This window comes from Urocitellus parryii, chromosome 4, assembly GCF_045843805.1.
Source record: "Urocitellus parryii isolate mUroPar1 chromosome 4, mUroPar1.hap1, whole genome shotgun sequence".
In the NCBI taxonomy this organism is placed as follows: Eukaryota; Metazoa; Chordata; class Mammalia; order Rodentia; family Sciuridae; genus Urocitellus; species Urocitellus parryii.
This window is the reverse complement of record NC_135534.1, coordinates 12,427,494-12,447,344: the sequence shown is the minus strand read 5'-3', so window position 1 is coordinate 12,447,344 and position 19,851 is coordinate 12,427,494. Positions and strand designations below refer to the sequence as shown.

General features: G+C 57.6%; 2 protein-coding genes across 3 annotated transcripts in view; one reads left to right on the top strand and one right to left on the bottom strand.

The window, feature by feature from the left end:
• Positions 1–290: 290 nt before the first annotated feature.
• Ccdc86 (coiled-coil domain containing 86) lies at positions 291–7,862 on the top strand. Its single transcript, XM_026407642.2, has 5 exons — positions 291–458; positions 1,613–2,996; positions 5,265–5,394; positions 7,211–7,285; positions 7,464–7,862. The coding sequence occupies exons 2-5, from the start codon at positions 1,870–1,872 to the stop codon at positions 7,581–7,583; spliced, it is 1,452 nt and encodes a 483-aa protein (XP_026263427.2). The 5' UTR covers positions 291–458; positions 1,613–1,869; the 3' UTR covers positions 7,584–7,862.
• A 303-nt stretch (positions 7,863–8,165) lies between these two features.
• The window catches only part of Ptgdr2 (prostaglandin D2 receptor 2), a 28,074-nt gene continuing 16,388 nt past the window's right edge, over positions 8,166–19,851 (bottom strand). The window contains exons 1-2 of one of the 2 annotated variants that reach the window (XM_026407606.2): positions 12,831–12,911; positions 8,166–10,796 (exon numbers count right to left, since the gene is read on the bottom strand). In XM_026407606.2, the coding sequence (XP_026263391.2) occupies positions 9,573–10,787 (1,215 nt within the window). In that variant the 5' untranslated portion in view covers positions 10,788–10,796; positions 12,831–12,911 and the 3' untranslated portion in view covers positions 8,166–9,572. Of the gene's footprint in view, positions 10,797–12,830; positions 12,912–19,851 lie in introns of those variants that run through there. The other variant, XM_026407603.2, reaches the window with a different exon arrangement.

Sequence of the window (19,851 nt, the reverse complement as noted above, 5' to 3'; positions counted from 1 at the left end):
ACACCCTTTGGATGACAGGCTGGGTTAAGGTTCCAGGAGAGCATCTGTCCTTTTTTGTGGGGAGGGGAAGCTGACTGTCTCACCTTCACACGTGTCTCAGGGACACTTGAAGCCCTCCTCCAAAAACACAACTCCTTCTCTCACACTATCCTGGTGGGAACTTGAGATTACCCCCGAAGTATTTTAAGCAGGGCTGGCTGGGATTTGTGCCAGCATTTGTGAGTGATCCCTCCAGCTGGGGACAAGAGTCAGAAAACAGAACAGGCTTAGAGCAGGTGACAGCAGCAGTGACCCTGGCAACCCACCCTGGCATGGCTCTAAGTATTGGACCATCCAAGTCTCCAATCAGGGGCAGGAACTTTAAGGACCCCAATGGAGCTCACTCCTGAGGGTTGGGGAGCTGGAAGAGCTGGGTGAGGAGGTCCCTGAAACACTTCTGCAGCGGAAGGGACACTGAGGTAGGCAAAGCTTTCTGCAGGGATCTGCTTGGCTCAGGAACACAAGGTACCTAGAGATGAGAGAGGGGCCAGGGAGGCAGGAATGGACACATGATTACAGCCCAAGGGTTCCTCCATTTCTGACAACATGGGCAGATGGGAAGATGCCATCACCTTAGGAAGGACTCATGCTGCAATCACCATTTGGTATGTTGTGGGGGTGAGAGGTGGTCAAGACTCTCAACCCACTTTTCCATCCTCCAGGAACCTTTGTATGGGTCCTCATCATCCCTGGCTCCTCCCAAATCAGCAGCCATGATGTCCCGAAGTGTCCTGACACACACTCCTGCTCCAGGGTTGGCAAGGTGACTCAGCAGCTGGGAGCTGGGCTAGGTGCTGAGACCCCCTGGCTGTCTGCCTGGCCTTCCCCCTCTAACCCCTGAGTGTCCCTGGACAACTTCCCGGGCCTCTCAAAGAAGCCACTGGAATGTACTGTCGGGGGAGCCCTGGGATAAATGCTGGAAAGATCTGGGATGAGCTTGGCCCAACTCCAAGACACTCTTCCTAAGCAGCAGGCTGGGGATCCATCCAGCCTTCTCTCCTGGGTCTTAGGTAACCCCTGTCCCCAAAGTCTTCTCTAGGCAACTGGGAGGTCCAGAAGGCAAGGCCTGCCCACTGGTGAGGCCCCAAAGCTTAGTGAACAAACCGGCATTTACAAGTGAACACAGGTGAAGGGAGGGGAGGCAGGTTCACACACACACACACTTCCAGAAAGGAAGGGGGACCGGGGAGGGTGTGCAGCATGCCCATGGCACCGGCGTGCCCGGGGACAACGGTGATGCCTCTTACGGTTCCGCCAGCGCCCTCATAAAGGCTTCAGTGCTGGCAAGGGGCGGCCACTGGCTGCATCCTTAAGTAGAGGATGGGAGAAGGCGGCAACGGTGTGACTGAGGCTTCCCGCCCCGGGGACCCTCAGGGCCACTTCAGATGCACTAGGCTTGAGCAGAATCACCACGGAACAGACCGGGCGCGCCGGCCAACTGCACGGAGTTGGCGGCTTTTCCATCCAGCCTTGCCTAGCGGCTCCTCGAACCGTTTTCCAATGCTCTTCTCCACCAGAAATGGTCCCCTGCCCCTTTCCCTTCTCTGCCCGCACACTCTCCTTTCACCCCTAGAAAACGACGTTCGCCAGGAAGGTAAAGGCGAAACCCTTCAAAAAACTCGCGAGTCTCGGCCCAGCCCATGCGCATGGCGCAGGCGCCCGCTAAGCCCCGCCCCTTCCTGGCAGACGACTCCCCGCCCCACACCCACACGGCCTCACCGGAAACAGCCCTTCCAGCCCGGCGCGGCCGGGGCGTCTCTGACGTCATAGGAAGGCGCCACCGGCAGAGGCTTCACGTGGACTCGGGTTTGGAAACTTTCAGGCTGGGCTATGGATACGCCGCTTAGGCGCAGCCGGAGGCTGGAGGGCCTAAAGCCCGAAGCCCCCGGGAGTCTCGCCTCAGTTTCGCGGGCGAGACGGGCCCTTGTGGAGATCGAGTCGAACCCAGAAGAAACGAGGGAGCCCGGGTCTACTCTGAATGTGCAGCCACTCGGCCTGGAGTCTCCCCGACGTCAGCGGGAGACAAGCCCGGGATCACCCAGCCTGCCGCGGTGTGCAGACTTGGAGTCCCCGCGAAGACAGCCAGAGTTGGACCCAGAGTCCCCCCAGCATCGGCAAGAGCCAGCCCTGGGGTCCCCCCGAAGGCAGCCGGAGCCGGGCCCAGAGTCCCCCCAGCATCGGCAAGAACCAGGCCTGGGGTCCCCCCGAAGGCAGCCGGAGCCAGGCCCAGAGTCCCCCCAGCATCGGCAAGAGCCAGGCTTGGGGTCTCCCCGAAGGCAGCCGGATCCGGTCCCAGAGTCCCCCCAGTATCGGCAAGAGCCAGGCCTGGGGACCCCCCGAAGAAAGCCGGAGCCGGGCCCAGAATCTCCCCAGCAACAGCAAGAGCCAGGCCTGGGATCCCCCCAAAGACAGTCGGAGCCGGGCCCAGAGTCTCCCCGAAGACAGCCAGAGCCGGGCCCAGAGTCCCCCCAGCATCAGCAAAAGCCAGGCCTGGAGTCACCTCCAAGACAACCAGACTCGAGTCCTGAATTCCGTCAACCTCAGCCAAAGCCAAGTGAGGAATCACCGAATTTCCCCCAGGACCGAGGAGAACTGGACTCAGAGGTGACCCAGTGTAAGGAGGAGCTGCCCCCGGGATCCCCCCCACATCAGCTGCAGCCAGGCGCAGAGTCACCAGAGCCTTACCCCGGTCAGCAAGCCCTGGGTCCGGAACCCTCAAAACCATTACAGGAGCTGACGCCCAGGGCACCTGACTCCCCTGGGAGCCAGCAGGAGCCAAGCAAGCCACCTTCATCTAGAGAGAAGGTGACAGGCGGCCTCAGTGCAAAGAAGCGAAATGGATCTTCAATGCAGGCCCCAGCATCCAAGAAGTTGAAGAAGGAGCAGGAGGAGCTTCCTGTAATCCCTAAGGGGAAGCCCAAATCCGGGAGAGTATGGAAGGACCGCTCCAAGAAGAGGTGAAATGGGGGACGGCATGGCAGGGATGGGGTTCTTTATGTGTTTGGGCCCTGCCTTTACCCTGGTGTAACCCTGAGGCCCAGAATTGAAAGGAGCTCTCTTCAGTGAGAGAGGCCTTCCTGGGCCTTCCAGGTGTCAACCAACAGGTGATCAAAGTCAGAATGTGATAAAAATGCTTGAGATCCCAGGAGGGTGAGACCAGGCCCTCAGAGGTCATTTTCATGGTTTCTTTCCCGGGGTCCTTATGGATCTCCCCTATAGCAATCACCTAAGTCCCATATTCATTTAACAGACATTTCCCATTGTCCACCATCTCCAGTAGGGAGGCAGACGCAAGTAAACCAGCCATTACTTGATAAAAGCAGTGAAGTCTTCGCCCATTGTCATCTGTTACAGTTATTTGCACCTAGGATAAAAAAAAAAAATCACCAAGCCCTGATTATATAGGACAGTGTGCTCTTCCGAGGGGCTTGGCTGGGGAAGAGCCTTTCAAACACAGACATCCTGTCATGGCATTTAATCTGTACCTTGGCCCTATGGAGCGGGTGTCATTTTCACTCCTGTTTTATGTCTGTGGAAACTGAGGCTAAATGAGTCGTGGACAGTCAGACAGGCTTTGAAGCTGGAGGATTGGAGAAGTGGCTGGTGGTACTGCCCCACCTCCCTGTCCCAGAAAGTCTAGGAGAATGACAGGGGCCACTGATGGCCACACAGAACCAGATGAGGAGGTTGGTTGCAGTGGGAAGAGGGTGATGAGCAAGTCGAGCTTGAGGAACTGGGGTCCTGGCACTGGGGCCACCCCTGGGAGAGGGTGAGCTTACTGAGCAGGAGTGGGTGGGCCCAGCACAGGGGAAAGAGGAGCAGGTAGAGCAGGGAAGGAGGTCAGTGGCCCCAGCTGACTTCCATTACACGCTCAGGGCACAATGCTCATCTCCGTGTGGGAGAATGAAGTCTCAGAGGCCACCTCACCCAGGGTCACACAGGCAGTAAGCAGTGAACTTGGGGCTTGGCAGCTGGCCTGTCCTCCAGTGTCCAGGTAGGACCCATGCTCTGAAATAGACTGACCCAACCCACAAGCCATCAGCCACATATAACTATTTAAAGTAAAGTTGAATGAAATCTACATTTACTTTCTTAACCCCAAGCTATGCAGGTGCTGTGCAGCCCTGTGAGTGGAGGCTCCCATACTGGACGGCACAGGTGTGGAGCATTTCCCCCATCCCAGAAAGTTCCCCAAACACCACTGTGTCCTGTGGCTCTGGTGACTCCAGGATCCCCCCACCTTATCCTTTCAGGATTCTCATACCCGAGTTTGGAAAGCCCAGCTTTAAGACCAGGGAGGAGCCCAGGCAGTGCGCACAGAACAGCAGGCCCTGGGCCTGGGAGAGGGAGCGGGAGAGGGTGTGCTGGGGCCAGAGGCTGGCACTGCAGTGAGAAGGCTCTGCATGGAGGGGCCTGGAGTCGAGTTCTGGGATACATGTGCCCGACTCTGTGGAAGGGGAGAGAATGGTCCAGAAGAACTGTATTGACCCTTCCCGTGGACAGGAGTGGACTATGCCCAGCATGTACATGGGCCTTCAGAGGCTGGAACAGTTTGGGGCACACTACAGTGGACGTGGGGAAACGGGAACTGTTTCAGAAGACTTTGGTCAAGGAGCAGGAAGGCCACTGTGAGGCTCTGCAGAGGAGCCTTGGGGATAAAAGGAAAAGTGCCAGTCAGCCCGAGGGACAGTGAATAGTGTCAGGAGGAGGACTGAGCTGGGAGGCTCGCTTTGTTTTGCTTTTTATGATGGAGATTTTTGAGCACACAGACCTGGAGAGAGCATAGGGTCATGAGCCCGTGTTCCCGTGGCCAGTTTTGACACTTCTCAGCGTTTCATTGGCCTCAGGACCTTTGTCTTGGGCAGTTTTCTCTCACTGTTTTCCCTAGAATGTTTTAAAGCCCATGAGCTCCCACAGGATGCCTCCTTGGAGAGTGTTCATTTCTCCTATGACTCTAAAAACATCGCCACTGTTCAGAAGGTCCTGACTTCCTTGAAATCCCCTAATGCCCACTCCCTTCATGCGTCCCAGCCAGGGGGAGAGGCACCTGCCCAGCCTCACCTTGGGAAGCAGGACGGCCACCCCCTGCTTAACTCGATCAGGGAGTAAGCGCCCATCACTGCAGGTGTTCTCCCCCGGCAAAAGAAGGCCCAGAGCCCAGAGTGAGGGCAGTGGGGCAGGAGTAGTCACCCCCACGTCCCACAAGCCCCTGCTTAACCCTCCAGGTTCTCCCAGATGGTTCAGGACAAGCCCCTGCGCACATCCTGGCAGCGGAAGATGAAGGAGCGACAGGAAAGGAAACTGACCAAGGACTTTGCCCGGCACCTGCAGGAGGAGAAGGAGAAGCGCCGCCAGGTGAGAGGCCAGCCAGGCAAGGCTGCAGCTCCGGGGCTGAGCATGCATGCCTCTGTAAGGCACGCAGGAGCCAGGCAAGGCCGACAGTCAGAGACCTTGAGCCCCAGGGCCCCCCTTTCGACCCTCAGGGTGGGGAAGTGCAATAAGTCATCCAGCTCAGCCTGGGCCTGTGGGTCAAGGATGGTCAGGAGGCTCTAAAGTGGGGTGCAAGAGTCCAGAAAGAAACCCCAGGAGGCCCTCACCAGTGGTAGGAGCATCCAGTGAGATGTGATCAGGGTCCCTTCCCCAGGACCTGCTCAGTAGGGAAAGGCCTACACATTGGAAAATCTTGTCCCCAGTTTTGCTGCGTCATTCAAGAAGTGACTTCCACACAACAGCACTTGGACAGTCCCCACACCTGTCACTCATCCCAGAGCCAGGAATGTCCATTAGAGGCTCACACCTCACATCTTCAGTCTCCAGGCAGTAAAAGGTCCCAGCTTCACCCACATCACCAAGGCCTCTCCCCAGTAGGGATGAAGAGGGCACTCAACGGGCAGCATCCAGAAAAGCCAGGTGGTGGCTGCACTGGGCAGCAGTGCTGTCCCCCAACACCAGAGTTATTGGGGATCCTGCCCATTGGGTGACCTCAGGGTACAGGAGAAGCACTGATCCAGGGTCAGATAACTCACCCTACCTGTTGATTTGGCCCAGGTCAGCTTGTGGCATGGCCCTAGGGACAGTGTGGCTACCTCCAAGTGCTGAGGTCTTACCTCACTTCCTGCGCAGCCCTGGCTCCCTCTTAAGCAAGACGGCTGCCTTCTCCTCAGCCCCAGCCCATACCTCCCCCGATACCGCAGGAGCCCAAGTCTCACTTCTCCTTTCTCCCCAGGGGCCCAGGCCATCCTGTTACCCCAAGCTGACAAAGCCAAGAGAGGCACCTGACCATGCAGCAGCCTGGGAGCTGATGTCCCTTCCTGGGCCTTCCAGGGGACCCTCTGCATAGTCAAGGGCATGGCTTAATTTCCAGGACAGACCCCATCTAGGTTGTGAGTGTCCTCACAGCAGGGTGTTGTCTAAAATCTGCGCATGCACTCGTCCACTCACCTTGAGGAGCAGGGTACTGTGGCTGCCCTGCTTTCCATATGGGGGAGTTGAGGCATTTACCTGTTTAGCAGTTATCTGAGGCCACCTCACCCAGGGTCACACAGGCAGTAAGCAGTGAACTTGGGGCTTGGCAACTACAGCTGTCTTCCTCCAGTGTCCAGGGAGGACCCATGCTCTGGAACTGGACTGTCCCAACCCCAGTAGCAGTCAAGACTCAAACCTGGGCCAGATCCTTCAGAGCCTCTTCTGGGCAGCTCAGCTCTTCCAGCCCCACCTCTGGGGACACCAACAGAGCCCAGGCCTCACATTTTGTGGCACTTAGGCCTCGGGGGAGAGGGAGACCCTGGGAAGGTGGGAATGGGGGATCCACCTCCCTCACAGCTGATGATCAGTTTGGTAAACAGCCTGTTCCAGGCATGTGCAAAGTTCCAGCGAGGGAGGCAGTCCTCCTGTCTAAGCCCTTTCTCAGCTGTCTGTCCAGGCACCCTCCTTCTAATGTGGGGTTCAGACTTTCCAGCACAGTGGGCGTCTGGATGCCAGGCCCATGGCACGATGTTGCTCTCCTGGCCCTCCCATTGGTCCCCAGGTTCCATGCTCACCACCAGAAGCAGCACGGAGCCCAGATGGGAGTCCTTCCCCCACTTACTGGGAATTGACCAGCCCTCACTCTGCTGGGCCACCTTAGCTCCCAACCTCAATTCCCTTGCCCGTGTGCCCCTGTGTGTTCCAGGAGAAGAAACAGCGCCGGGCTGAGAACCTGAGGCGACGCCTGGAGAACGAGCGGAAGGCTGAGGTGGTCCAAGTGGTAAGTGTCCCCCGGCTACTTGGCTGAGGCAGACATGGCTGGGCCAGGTGAGGCCTTTGAGGTGCCTTGCCCATGTCTGTTCCTGCTGTGATCCCAGACCCCTGCAGGGTGGCTTCCCTCTCCCACAGGGACAGGGAAGCTCCTACCAGCACACTGATGACTCTCCTTCCACCCCCAGATCCGAAACCCTGCCAAGCTCAAGCGGGCAAAGAAGAAGCAGCTGCGCTCCATTCAGAAGCGGGACACGCTAGCCCTGCTGCAGAAACAGCCACCCCAGCGGCCAGCAGCCAAGGTCTGAACTCAGGACAGCCAAGGCCCTCCAAGACCAGCAACCACATCAGACATGGCCATCTGGCCTCTCGGGTCACTAGTCAGACACTTCTGCTGGAGCCAGCACTCCAACTCTGTGGCCTCAAGACAGGGATTCCACCCTGGACAGGACTCTTGGGCCTTTGAGGGATCTTGAGCATGTCTCTGGGGGCAGAGCCTAGGGGAGGGAAGAGGTTCCAGTCCTCTCTCCTTCCCCATCCTCCAAAAACCTCCAGACTAAGAACAGTAAAGTCTGCTTTCTCATTGACCTAGCAGTACGTGTCCTGTCTGAGGGTCTTGGGTCCAGCTCATGCCTGGAGGCCAACAATCAGGAACCCAAGTCCCTTACACCTTCCCAGAGGCTGCTTTGGCTACTTCTGCACCCCGCTAACTCCAGCAAACTGAATCCAGCTCCTCCCCACTTGAACACTGAAGGTTTAAAATGGGGAGACTGCAGGAAGCAGAGTCAGTTTCTAGCAGCCCCTTTCCTATACCAGACTGCAGAAGTCCCACAGATCTAAGCCGTGCCCATCTGGTCTACAACAAAAGTATTTATTGAATACCTCTGGTATACAGGTACAATTCTGGGCACCAGGGAATATAGACAAAATTCCCTGCCCTCGGGAGCTTTTATTCTGATGGGAAAAACGTAAGCAAGTCAAGTGTGTGGTGTGTCTGGTGTGAAAAGTGCTGAGAAACAGCAGGAGCAGGAGGCCACACAGGGTGACATCTGGCTATCCAGTTTGCAGTGCACATGCTGTGGGCTGCCCTGCCTGGCACCCAGAATTAACAGCTGGCCACCCTGGTCCTTGGTGGCCCCGGCCTTCAGTGGTCAGGAGTAATGGACCAAGATCACAAAGACTTTCTCATCCCTGCTCTTCCACTGATGTTCCGCCAACCAAACAAATATTTGCTGGCACCAGCTGTCAGTCCTTGGCGTGCGGCACTGAGGCACAGCAGTCTGCCCTCCAGTCCGTGGTGGGCAGAGGCATTAGGGACCATGCCGTGGAAGTGCTACACAGAGGTACAAGCTGCCCCACCTGTGCATCCATTGAAAGTGATGCTCCCCATTCCCCATGTGGGCAGGTGGCAGGTGCTGCAAAGACCTTGGGATTAACTGTCCAAAGGGCATCTTGTAGGATGCCAGTCCTGTCCAGGGCTCAGGATGCCATGGTCAGGTTCACTAGAAAATGTCATGTGCTGTGAATTGCTGTGTCCATTCAGATGCCAAAGGCTAGACCTCCAATAACAATGCACAGTGACTTGGATTAGCCCAGGTTTCCCAAGCACTTGACCATGGCACCCCCGGGGCTCTGGACAGTACTAAGTAGCTTGGGTAGGTCTTAGATGTGCTCTCAGAATAGGAATGGAGTGAACAGAGTTAACACAGTTAAGCTCCCTGAACCCCATGAAGCTAATCCTGAAGATTTGCAGAAGAAAGCATCTAGTTCAAACCTTGGCTGAGTACCTAACCTGAAGGCCTTAATCTGGAATGGTGCTTCTCAAACCTTTCTCATTTTACTCCAAAAATTTGTACAACTATCCTACCCTAGCCTTCCACAGTCACATCAGCTGGTAAAATTGGGCTCCAGGGAGTTGTACCATTGGGACTCTGTCTGCTAGTCTTAAAAAGTCTTTTGAGTTTAGCCTCATGTTACTCCAAGTGTGGTCCTTGGATCAGCAGCACTTGGTGACTGCCTGGGAAGTATTAGAAAAGCAGAATCTCCGCGCCCCGCCCCACCCACTGAAATAAACTAACAAGATCCCAGGTGACTTATAGGCACTTCAAGGTTTGAGAAGCCCGGTTTCAACCAGGTCGTTTCTGAAAAAACTTAAGTCACTCAGGGTGCTTCAAAACGCTGACTCCTGAGCGCTCACGAGGCCTTGCGGTAGTCTTGACGCTTAATTCGAGCCTTGCCTCTGCCTTGGGGAGAAAGCAGGTCCGAGCCCTGAGTTCCGGGCAGCGCAGGCCGTTGGGCTAATCCGAGGTGGTGCTCAGCGCCCGGTTCAGTGGTCCCCTTTCGTCTTGGGATCGTGCCCGGTCCCTCTGCGAAGGCTCTGCGCTGTTGCCTCGAAGCCAGCGGAGGAGCCGCCCGGGGCGGAGCGGGGGCGCGAGGCGGCCCGCGAGCGAGAGGGAGGAGGCCGAGGTGGCGGTGGAGGAGGCGCGACGGCGGCGGCTGCCGGCCCAGCCGCCCAGGTCGCTGTCGTCCACCAACACGCTCTCCAGCACTGTGCGCAGCGAGCGCCGCAGCTTGCGCACCACGTCGGGGCAGGTGAGCACGTAGAGCAGCGGGTTGACCACGCTGTTGATAAAGGCCAGGCTGGTGACGAAGGGCAGCCCGCGCCACACAAGCGGCCGCAGCGTAGGGACTGAGTGCGCCCGCGCCTCCAGCAGGCAGAAGATGTGGTAGGGCCCCCAGCAGAGCACGAAGGCGGCCACGATGGCCGCCACCAAGCGCACGAAGCGACCCGGCCGCCGGCGGCCCCTGTGGCGAAGCTGCACGCTCACAGCCGCATGGCTTGAGGCGATGATGGCCAGCGGCACCACGAAGGCCAGCAGGAACTTGCTGACCGCCAGGGCGGTCTGGCGCGAGTCGCACGTGGTGTCGTGGTCAGGCCCGGGGTTCACAAGCAGCACGTTGTAGTAGCACATGATGCGCCCGTCCAGCCGCGGGATGGTGTCCCGGAACACGAAATAGGGCACGGTGTTGAACACAGCCAGGACCCAGAGCACCAGACAGACTTTGTGGGCCACGGCCACCGTGCGGTGGTTCTGCGCCCACACCGGCCGCACCACCTGCAGGCAGCGGTCCAGGCTGATGGCGCTGAGCAGGAAGCCGCTAGCAAACATGTTGAGGAAGAAGATAGAAGAGTGCAGTTTGCAGAAGGTGGTGCCCAGCTCCCATGAGTGTCCCACAGCCAGGAAGTAAGTGAAGAAGGGCAGGGAGGCAGCGGCCAACAGGTCAGACAGCGCCAGGTGCAGCACCCAGGTGGTAACCACCGACTGGCGCATGCGACAGCCCACTACGAAGAGGATGAGTCCATTCTCCACCAGGCCCAGCAGCGAGGCCACCCCGTGCAGCAGCACAGACACATGGTCGATTAAGCGGATGCTGGAGTTGCTGTGGCTCTGGAGTTGGCTCATCTGCTCCAAGATGGGACAGAGTGGCTTCAGGGTGGTGTTGGCCAACATGACGGAGCTCTGTGGTGGAGAAGGACACGCTGAGTCTGGCCGAGCTGGGACACCCTAGGAACCAGAGAGAGCCCTGGGAACCTTGCTAAGAGATAAGGTGACCTGCCAATGTGATAGGTGGGGCCACTGGGGACCAGTGACATTGAGCAAAGTTGGAGTGACCAACATCCCAGCTCCACCACCTGCTCCCTGTGGGACCTTGGGCAAGTCATTGAACTTTCCTGAGCCCGTTTCCTCCCCTGTAACGTGGGTGTTCCTCATAACTATCTCTAACTCATGGGCTATCAGAATAAAAATAAAATAAACTCATGAGGTAATATGCAAAAAGGCCTGGTCCACAGAACTGTGGTTAATGGAGGTCAGGCCGTGCAGAATTCCTTTTTGCTGCCCCAGAGCACTGGTGGATGGACACAGCCCCCATTTGGTGCAGGAGCTTTGCAGCCACCTAGAGAAAGGGGGTGGGAGGAAGAGTCTCCACCAGCCCTCCCCAGCACCCCAGGCTTTGCCTCTGCAGGTCCTCCGGAGTCTGTTGGTCACACAGAGGTGGCTGGCTGGGTGTGTTGACCGCAAAAAGCAGAGCTGGCCCCTCCTCTGATAGTAGGAAAGGAAATGAGATAAGAGGAGAGAGAGCTGGGCACAAGGACCCACCCGATGGCCCCAGGGTACCAAACAAACCCTCCTCCTAGGGGCAGTCATAGCAATGCTACCAATCCCAGGAAACCCATCCCTGTTCATTTTCTCACTCACCCACACACCCCCCAGCAGCTGTTTATCCAGTCACTACCCCGCGCTGGAGAAGCCAGAATCTGACAGACACAGCACACAGCCACACATGCTCACAGCCAGCCACACATGCTCACAGCCTCAGAGAATCCCAGAGCCCTCCGGTGAAGACTCGGGTGAAGCTGATGGAGATCGAGGAGGGTTGACTTGGGGTGGAGGCTCCCTGCCGCGGAGAGGGGACAGAGCAGGGCATGGGAGCTCAGTTGCGCTGGGCACTCATGACACTCCAGGGACCCTGGAAGGTCCTTTGCATAGGTGCCCATCTTTCTCATGGCTCTGAGAGAAAGGTGCTAGGCTCTGTCTCTGCCACTTTCCAGATGAGGAAACTGAGACAGGAGTGTTTGAAAAACTCGCCAATCCACCCAAGCAGCACAGCCACACAGAGGAGCAACAGTGTGGCACTAAGACAGGGACGAAGGAGGAAAGAAGAGAAAGACGGGAGCAATGGCCTTCAGTGCTCCTCTTCCCAGCCCAACACCTGGCCGGCTAGGATGGCAGAGGGTGAGAAAATCCACTCCCTCCAGGGATCCCGCTCTTCACAGGTTGGGCTCCTGGGATCCACACTAGACTTTCCCTGGGAGATGGGTCCCTTGAAGCTGAGCTCTGCAGGTGGGTGGGGAGGGAGCTAGCCTGGGTGCCCTGAGAATGGTGCTGCTTCCCAAGCTTTCTAGTTTGCAGTTACCTCCCAATAACCCCATGAGACCCCATTTAGCAGAGAAGCGTGGCTTCTCTGTCCTCGGCTGCAGCAGGGGCTGGGACTCTTCTCCCAGCGCACCCGGTGCATGCCATCCCCTCTCAGCCCTAATGTTTGCCTGAGTCCCACGGGATGCTTGGAGAGCACAGTCCTGCTGGGCCCTCTGGAGCCATCTACCTGGGTCCCTCTGGCTGCATGGAGACAGCCCCCATCCTCCGTCCCAGCAGCTGGGGTCCTGGGGTGCAGGGGCCCAAGAACACAAGTTTGGGGAGTCCAAGTCCTGGGCTTGATTCCAGGCTCCTTGGCTTCCAGGCTGGGCAAACCTGGGCAGTTACCTCAAACCTGCTGGTGCCATCTTCCCCCAGGTCAACGACTGCCACTGCGCCTGGCCTCTAGTTAACGCCTGAGAAAGCTGACTCCTTCCACCCTCTGAGCAGCAAGTTCCCTCACATCTCGTGAACTCACTCCTCTGCCATCCTGTAGCAGCCCTCTGTTCTGGTAAAATTCTGCCCTCTCCTGTGGGTCCAGAGAGGGCACTAAGGCTGCCCAGCCCGTGGCCTCCTTACCTGGGCACAGAGGCAGCACAGGATTCCAGCCCTGCAGGCACTTGGCTCCTAGCAGCAGCCAGACAGAGGTGCAGGGCAGGCGGAGGGAGGGGAGGAGTGAGGCTGAGGGAGGAAACAGCTGTCAGCTCCAGTGTGTGTGCGCGCGCACGTGTGTGCGTGTGCTTGTGTGTCTGTCTGGGGGCGGGAGGCAGTGACAGCCAGAGATTGAGCTCTCACGCTGTTGATGGAGAACCATTCATCCATCTGCCAGCAGCCCCTGCTCCACCCGGTCCTTTATGGAGGAGTCTTTGCAGCCCAAGGACACTGCGAGTGTGCATGGGGCCATCACTGTGTGCAGCAAAGTGGGGGCTTGTATGTCCAGGGGTGTGCTTTGGAGTGACGGCGTGCAGGAGGATGAGGACTATGCCTTGCCCTGCTTTCCACCCTCCTTGGACCGCTCTCTTCTGACACCGTAGTCCTCAGAGAGGAAGGTCCCCAAGTGGCATGGGTGCCTGTGCACCAGGGACCCAGGAAAGCAGGGGGATAGGAGGAGCGTGGGAGGCCTGGCCACCAGCGCTGGCCCCACACCCACAGCCAGAGGCCGGTCACTTCCCCTTGCTGAGCCCCGCATTGTCACCCGTGAGCAGGAGCAGTGTCTGCTTTGAGGCAGAGGCGAGTGCGGGCCCAGGGGAGTCAGGGGGCTCCACCACTGACCCATCCCCAGCCCTTTTTGTATTTTTTTAGAGGAGAGAGCAAGTGCTCGAAGAAATTAGCTTCTTCCCCCCTGGGGGAGAAATGGGCATAGGCTGGAGGCCAAGGCTGTCCGGGTTTCATTTAGAATAGGCTGGAAGCCCTGGGGTAAGAGAACTTTGAATCCTGTAGTTTGCGCTTCATCGTTCCCTGACCTCACCCTCTGCTTTGCTTTTGGGGGTCAGACACCCTTTCTTCACAGCAGCCCGCAGATGCTCAAAAAAACATGTCAAGACTGAGTCAGGACAGAATGCAGGGTGTCCCACTGAGGCCTGGGCTGGCACACAGCCTGACAGGGTGGAGGGTGGATAAGCAGGACAGCACTTCTCCCAGCCCCGATGGTGAAGCAGCAGGGACCTTGCTCATCCGGCCTCTCCCTGGGCCAGGGAGGCTCGGATTTCCAAACACAGATGCCTGCAGCCCTGCAGCCTCATGAGAAACAGGTGGCTGTTTCCACCCACCTTGGGGAAGTGCCCCCATCCCTGTCCCCACCACTGATCCATGAGAAGGCCATTCAGGCACGGCCCATGGTGGTGAGGCCCGAGGACCCTGTAGCCAGTCCGCCAGTGTCTGCATCTGGCACTGCCTCTTCCTAGCTACGTGACGAGGTGAGGAACTTCACGGCAGTAAGATGTGAACCTAGGGGCCAGCGGGGGTGGAGGGGATACCGGAGATTGAACTCGGGGGCACTCCACCACTGAGCCACATCCCCAGCCTTTTTTTGTATTTTATTTAGAGACAGGTCCCACTGAGACTTAGCACCTCGCTTTTGCTGAGGCTGGCTTTGAATTCGTGATCCTCCTGCCTCAGCCTCCTGAGCCATTGGAATTACAGGCGTGCGCCACCGCACCCACAAGATGTGAATTTTAAAAGATACTCCTTCTGCGTAGTACCAGCCCCGAGTGCTGGGGTTGGAGCACAGGCTGCTCTGTGGAATAAGAAATAACCACCCCTCTCCCCTACAGAAATATCTCAGCCCTAGGGCATCAGGCTTGACATGAGGCACAGGCCTCTCTCTGGATCTCAGCCATCTCCTGACTCCTCCAACTAGTCACCCTTGTGCAGTGAACATCCCGCACCACCTCTCATGGCAGCCCCTTTGTTCATTTCCAGCTAAAATCTTTTTCCTCTGAAACTTCTCTATTCTTGTTTCCAATCCTGGAATCATTGTCATGGCTTGGTTCCCAGCCATCCCTGAGGACAACTTATTCTAAACAAACAAAAAAGTTACTAAATTCTACTAGTTACTAAAATAAGTAAACAAACAAAAAATAAATATTACATGTGAGCAGGGCCCTGAGTCATTTTCTGAAGAAAAGAAGGGCATGCACCCTGTTCTTCATGTCCCAAGGGGCTTTGGGGCCCTTGGCTGCACTCCCATGGTGGAAATGGCCCCTGCACACACACTGAAAGCCCTGAGCCCCACAGCAACTACCCATTGGGTGGGTAGGAGGCCGAGGTCGGGGTTTCAGGAACCAAAAGCCAACACCCGTCAGTCCAAGAGGAAGAGTCTCGTGAGGGTGTTGGAGCAGGGGGGGTGCTGGGTGGGGGTTCACTGGCTGGGTGGAAAGGACAGATGGCTCCGAGTGACCAGGGAACACACATTCAGCCTGAGTCTAGGAGAAAAGGCATTCGGAGCCTCAATGGAGCCACGGATGAGTCAGGCCTTCACTGGGGGCAGGAGGCCACCAAGACTGTTAGATGGGTCCCCACATGGAGTCCCGGGAGGGTGACCAGGGCCTTGGCAAACTCTGACAGCACAGACCTTGATTTCCCATGGCAGCAGGACCCCCTCAGGGCCTCAGTTGCTGGGCCTCTGACCCGGGCCTCTGACCCCGAAGGTCCAGGTGGAGCGGGAATTTGCACTTCTGTCACGTTCCCTGGGGAAGCCGCTGCTGCTAGGCCAGAGTCCACACCGAGACGGAACCTCTGAGCCAGACCCCAGTCACACGAAGGCTGAGGAGGGGGTCGCAAGTTCTAGGCCAGCCTGAAGTGAGACCCTGGCTCCAAATAAGAGATAAAAGGGCTGGAGGTGTCACCTGGTGGCAGGGCACCTGCCTAAGCAGGCGCGAGGCCCCGGCCCAATCCCAGGACTGCAGAAGGAAACAAAAGGCCAGACCTGGAGGAGGTCTTGGGGGTCCTTGGGCCTGGTCCCCGACGGCAGGGGACTGGTCAGACAGCCCTCTTAGCCGAGGGCCTGGGAGCGAGCGCCCCTCTGAGGCTGCGTCCCCCAGGAGGACGGGGTGATAAGGAGAAGGCGCTCAGCCCCCAGCCGGGCAGAGTGCGGGGCGAGTACAAGTTCGGAATTGTCTGAGGGGTGTGCTTTGGGGACATCGTGGGCTTGGCCAGCCAGAGCTGCCCTGGGGTTATAGGTCAGGGGGCAGGAAGCTGGTCAGCCAGGGCCTCAGGCCCAGGAAGCCTTCTGACCCAAGCAGGGGCAGGGCTGGGCCCACGAGCCACAATCACCAGGCTCCTGTGAGCAGCTGGGGACCAGGGCTGGGGGCCAGGTCCTCAGCCCCACCACACCCTGCCCTGCCCTGTGTCCAGTGTTCCCTCAGAGCTGGAGAAAGGCGCAGCCACCTCCAGGGCCCTGCAGTCCCTGCAGTCCAACCTCCCCGGAGGCCAGAGCCTGAAGTCACAGGATGAGCGGAGGCCGGGGCATCCTGCAAGGGCACCAGCTCCCGCCGCAGGAGACGGCTCGCAGACCTGGGCTCCACAGCCAGGCTCCCCGTCCCCTGGCCCTGCTCCCAAACAGCCCCCTGCGCCCTCTCCCCGCCTCACCTGCGCAGCCCCTCCCCCACCTCACCTGCCCAGCCCCTCCCCCACCTCACCTGCCCAGCCCCTCCCCCACCTCACCTGCCCAGCCCCTCCCCCACCTCACCTGCCCAGCCCCTCTCCCCCCAGGCCTTTGCCAGGCTGCCCTGGAAAGCCTTCACACTCAGTCTCACACACACACACACACTTACACACAATGCACTCTCACACACACACTCATGCACACATGCACACACACATACTTACATATACACATGCATGTATGCACTCACAAACTTGCAAACACACACATTCACTCACACACACTCATGCACGCTCACACATATGCACACACATACCTTCATGCACACACTCCTCTCACACACAAACTTGTTAACACAATCACACACTCTCACACTCACACTATTCACATTCTCACATAACACACAAAAAATCACACTAACACATTCACATACTAATACACATGCTCACACTCATGCACACTTGCTCACACACATATACTCACATATGCTCATGCACCCACACTCACACACAATCACATCCACCTACACAACTTTCACACACACACTATTGCCATCACACACAAACACTAGCACACTTTCACACTAGTACATATGCTCTCACACACATGGACCATCACACACTTACAAATATACACACTTAGATATATGCACGCTCAGCCACACTCACACACTTGTATTCTCACACATTAGTACGCACACTGTTCACACACAGTCATGCACATGACCACACATACGACACACGCTCACACACTTGCTCATACACAACTCAACAAAATCACACCAGCACTCACACACATCACACTCCCACACCATCTCACACTAACACACGTGCACTCACACACACCTTGCTCGTCCTGCAGGCTCCTTCTGAGACCGCCGTGTGTGGGCCCAGGAGGGGCGCTCGGCACCAGTGCGTCTTGTGCACACAGAGGCCAAGACAGGACCGTCCCGGGGCCAGCTGTGCCGCCCGGCCCTGCCCTAGGAAGCAAGGATCTCAGTTCCTCTCTGGCCCCTTGGAGAAGTCAGCCAAGGAGGAAGTGAAGCCCAGGGCAGGAAGCAGCCAGGAGCCTGGCACCCACCAGCCCCAGTGCCGGAGCCCTCAGGTGCCCACACCCAGCCGAGGAGCAGCCCCACAGGACCCCACAGGATATTTTGTGGGGGCACAAGTGGGTTCCCTGATGCCAACCTCAGCCACAGGAAGCCTGCCTCCTCACACGACCCGCCAACCCCTCCTGGGCCCCCACCTGCATCGCTGCTGCTGCTGCTGCTGCGTCACCCCCAGCACTTACCACCTGCGCGCCCTTCTGCTGCTTGCTCCCTGCTCTGGAATCTCAGTCCTTCCCTTGGCCTCTTGGTGAACTCCTATGCATCCTTCAAAACCCTAACCACGGAAGCGTTGCCCATTGTCTCAGGAAGACCTTACCTCTCGCTCCACCCTCCCACGTCTCTAAGTCACCATGTCTGCGGCCACTCTGGCCCTCCCTGGAGGCCCCTTTCACCAGCTGCTCTCACCCTCTCGATGAGCAGCAGACATCCTTCCTATTTGATCTCCTTTTCTCCAAGGCCAAGCAGAGGCCCTGCCTATGGGAGGGTCCACGTGCAGACCCCATGGCCCCAGGTCCTCAGAGCAGTGCTGGCTGCGCCCAGTGCTCCCCGGGGCCTGGAGCAGTTCTGTGGCTGTCTTCACCCACACTGGCCACAGCCAGGGCTGATGTCTTAATGGTAGGAAGGGAGAGCAGAGGCAGAGCGCCGGGCAGGCCCTGGACTTCACGCTCAGTCTCAGGTGGGTGTGCTCCAGGGCCAGGCGGCCTCTGGAGCTCTTGGGAGGGTTCTGCCTCCGCCCAGCGTCAGGTGGCTCCAGTCCCGGCTTCCCTGTCTCCCCTGTTTCTCATAAGACACTTGTCATTGGATTTAGGGCCTACCCGGACAATCCAGGGTGACCTCATGTTGAGATCCTTAACTCGTTTACATCTGTAAAGCCCTTTAATTTTTCTTCCCAAATAAGGTCCCAGTCAGGGGTTCCTGGGTTAGGGAATGGGCATGTGTTTTTGAGGGTCACCATGGAACCCACTACAGATAGTCAGACTAACGTTGAGAGGCATTGTGCCAGCCCCGCGAAGCACTTGTCATACACTAGCGAGTTTTACCCCGACACTGAGGCAGATACTGTTCTTGTCCCTACTTGCAGAGAGGAAGATTAAGGCTCAGAGAGGATAGGTAACTTGGCCAAAGCTGCTCAGCCAGTGAGCAGAGGAGCTAGATTTCAGAGCCAGGTGGTCCAGCCCCAGCGCCCAGCTCATCCCAGCTGACTGCATTTCTCTGAGGTTCTTTGTACCCTGCGGGAGAAGCAGAGCTGCCTTTGATGTTCAGTGTGCACCCCCAGCCTTCCGGAAACATCTCTGCCATGGGCAAGATCTGCGTGGTACGCAGTTGGGACTTCCCTGGTCACTCTGCAGGCCACTGAGCTAAGTGACCTGTTCCCTGCCTGGGCCTCCCCTGGTGCCCTCCCTTTGTCCCTAGGTGGGGCTGAGAGGACACAGTGGGCACTGACACTGAAACCTCCCAGCATCATCATTCTTAGGCCCGTGTTTCAGATTAAGAGGCTGAAGTCCTGCTTTTAAAAATTAAAAGAATCAGGTTTAAAAGGAAAGTGGAATAAGCAGGCTGAGATTTAGGAAGCGACTCAGGGAGGAATATCAGCAACCTTAAGTTAGATACTGCCACTAGCCCCAAGGAAAGCATGTCACAGAGCAGGTGACATTCAAGGTCTCCAGCAGGTGAGTGGAGGAGCTGGGATCCCTCCCAGACCCAGGGGGTCTGGTACCCATGAGTGTCCCCAGTGCCCTCTCCAGGACGGGGTAGTGTCATTTCCTCAAAGGCCTCTGAGTGGGTCAGCTTTGCCTCCATTATGACAAAATGCCTGAGAAAGTCTCCTCTCAGGAGGGAAGACTTATTTTGGCTCCTGGCTTCAGAGGTTTCAGTCCACAGTTGGTTGGCTCCATTGTTTTGGTCTGTGACGAGGCAGAACACTGCGGTGGGGACCCGTGGGGAGGGAGGCTGCTCACACAGGTAGCCAGGAAGCAGAGGGAGAGAGGGAGGGGCCGGGGTCCCGCCTCTGTCCAAGGGCACGTCCCCAGTGACCTCACTTCCTCCCATAGGTCCTGCCTCCTGAAGGCTCAGCCCCGCCCATGCTGCAAGCCGACAGCCAAGCCTTTGGCAAGTGGCCTCAGAGGACCATTTAAGGTCCAAACCACAGCAGCATCTTCCTGCCCCTGGCCATGAGCCAGCTGCCCATTTCCAGGGCCTTGGGAGACGTGCTGTCCGTGGGCCCGAGGTCAGTTAGGCGACACCTCTCTCATTCCCTAATTCCTTCCCACCAATACTACTCTCCTCCCTATCTTCAAACAACAGGCAAGTGACTCCCAGGGCACTGTGCTCCTAAGCAAGGGACACAGGTCTCTGTGCCTGACATCTCAGCACGGGACCTCCCTCCA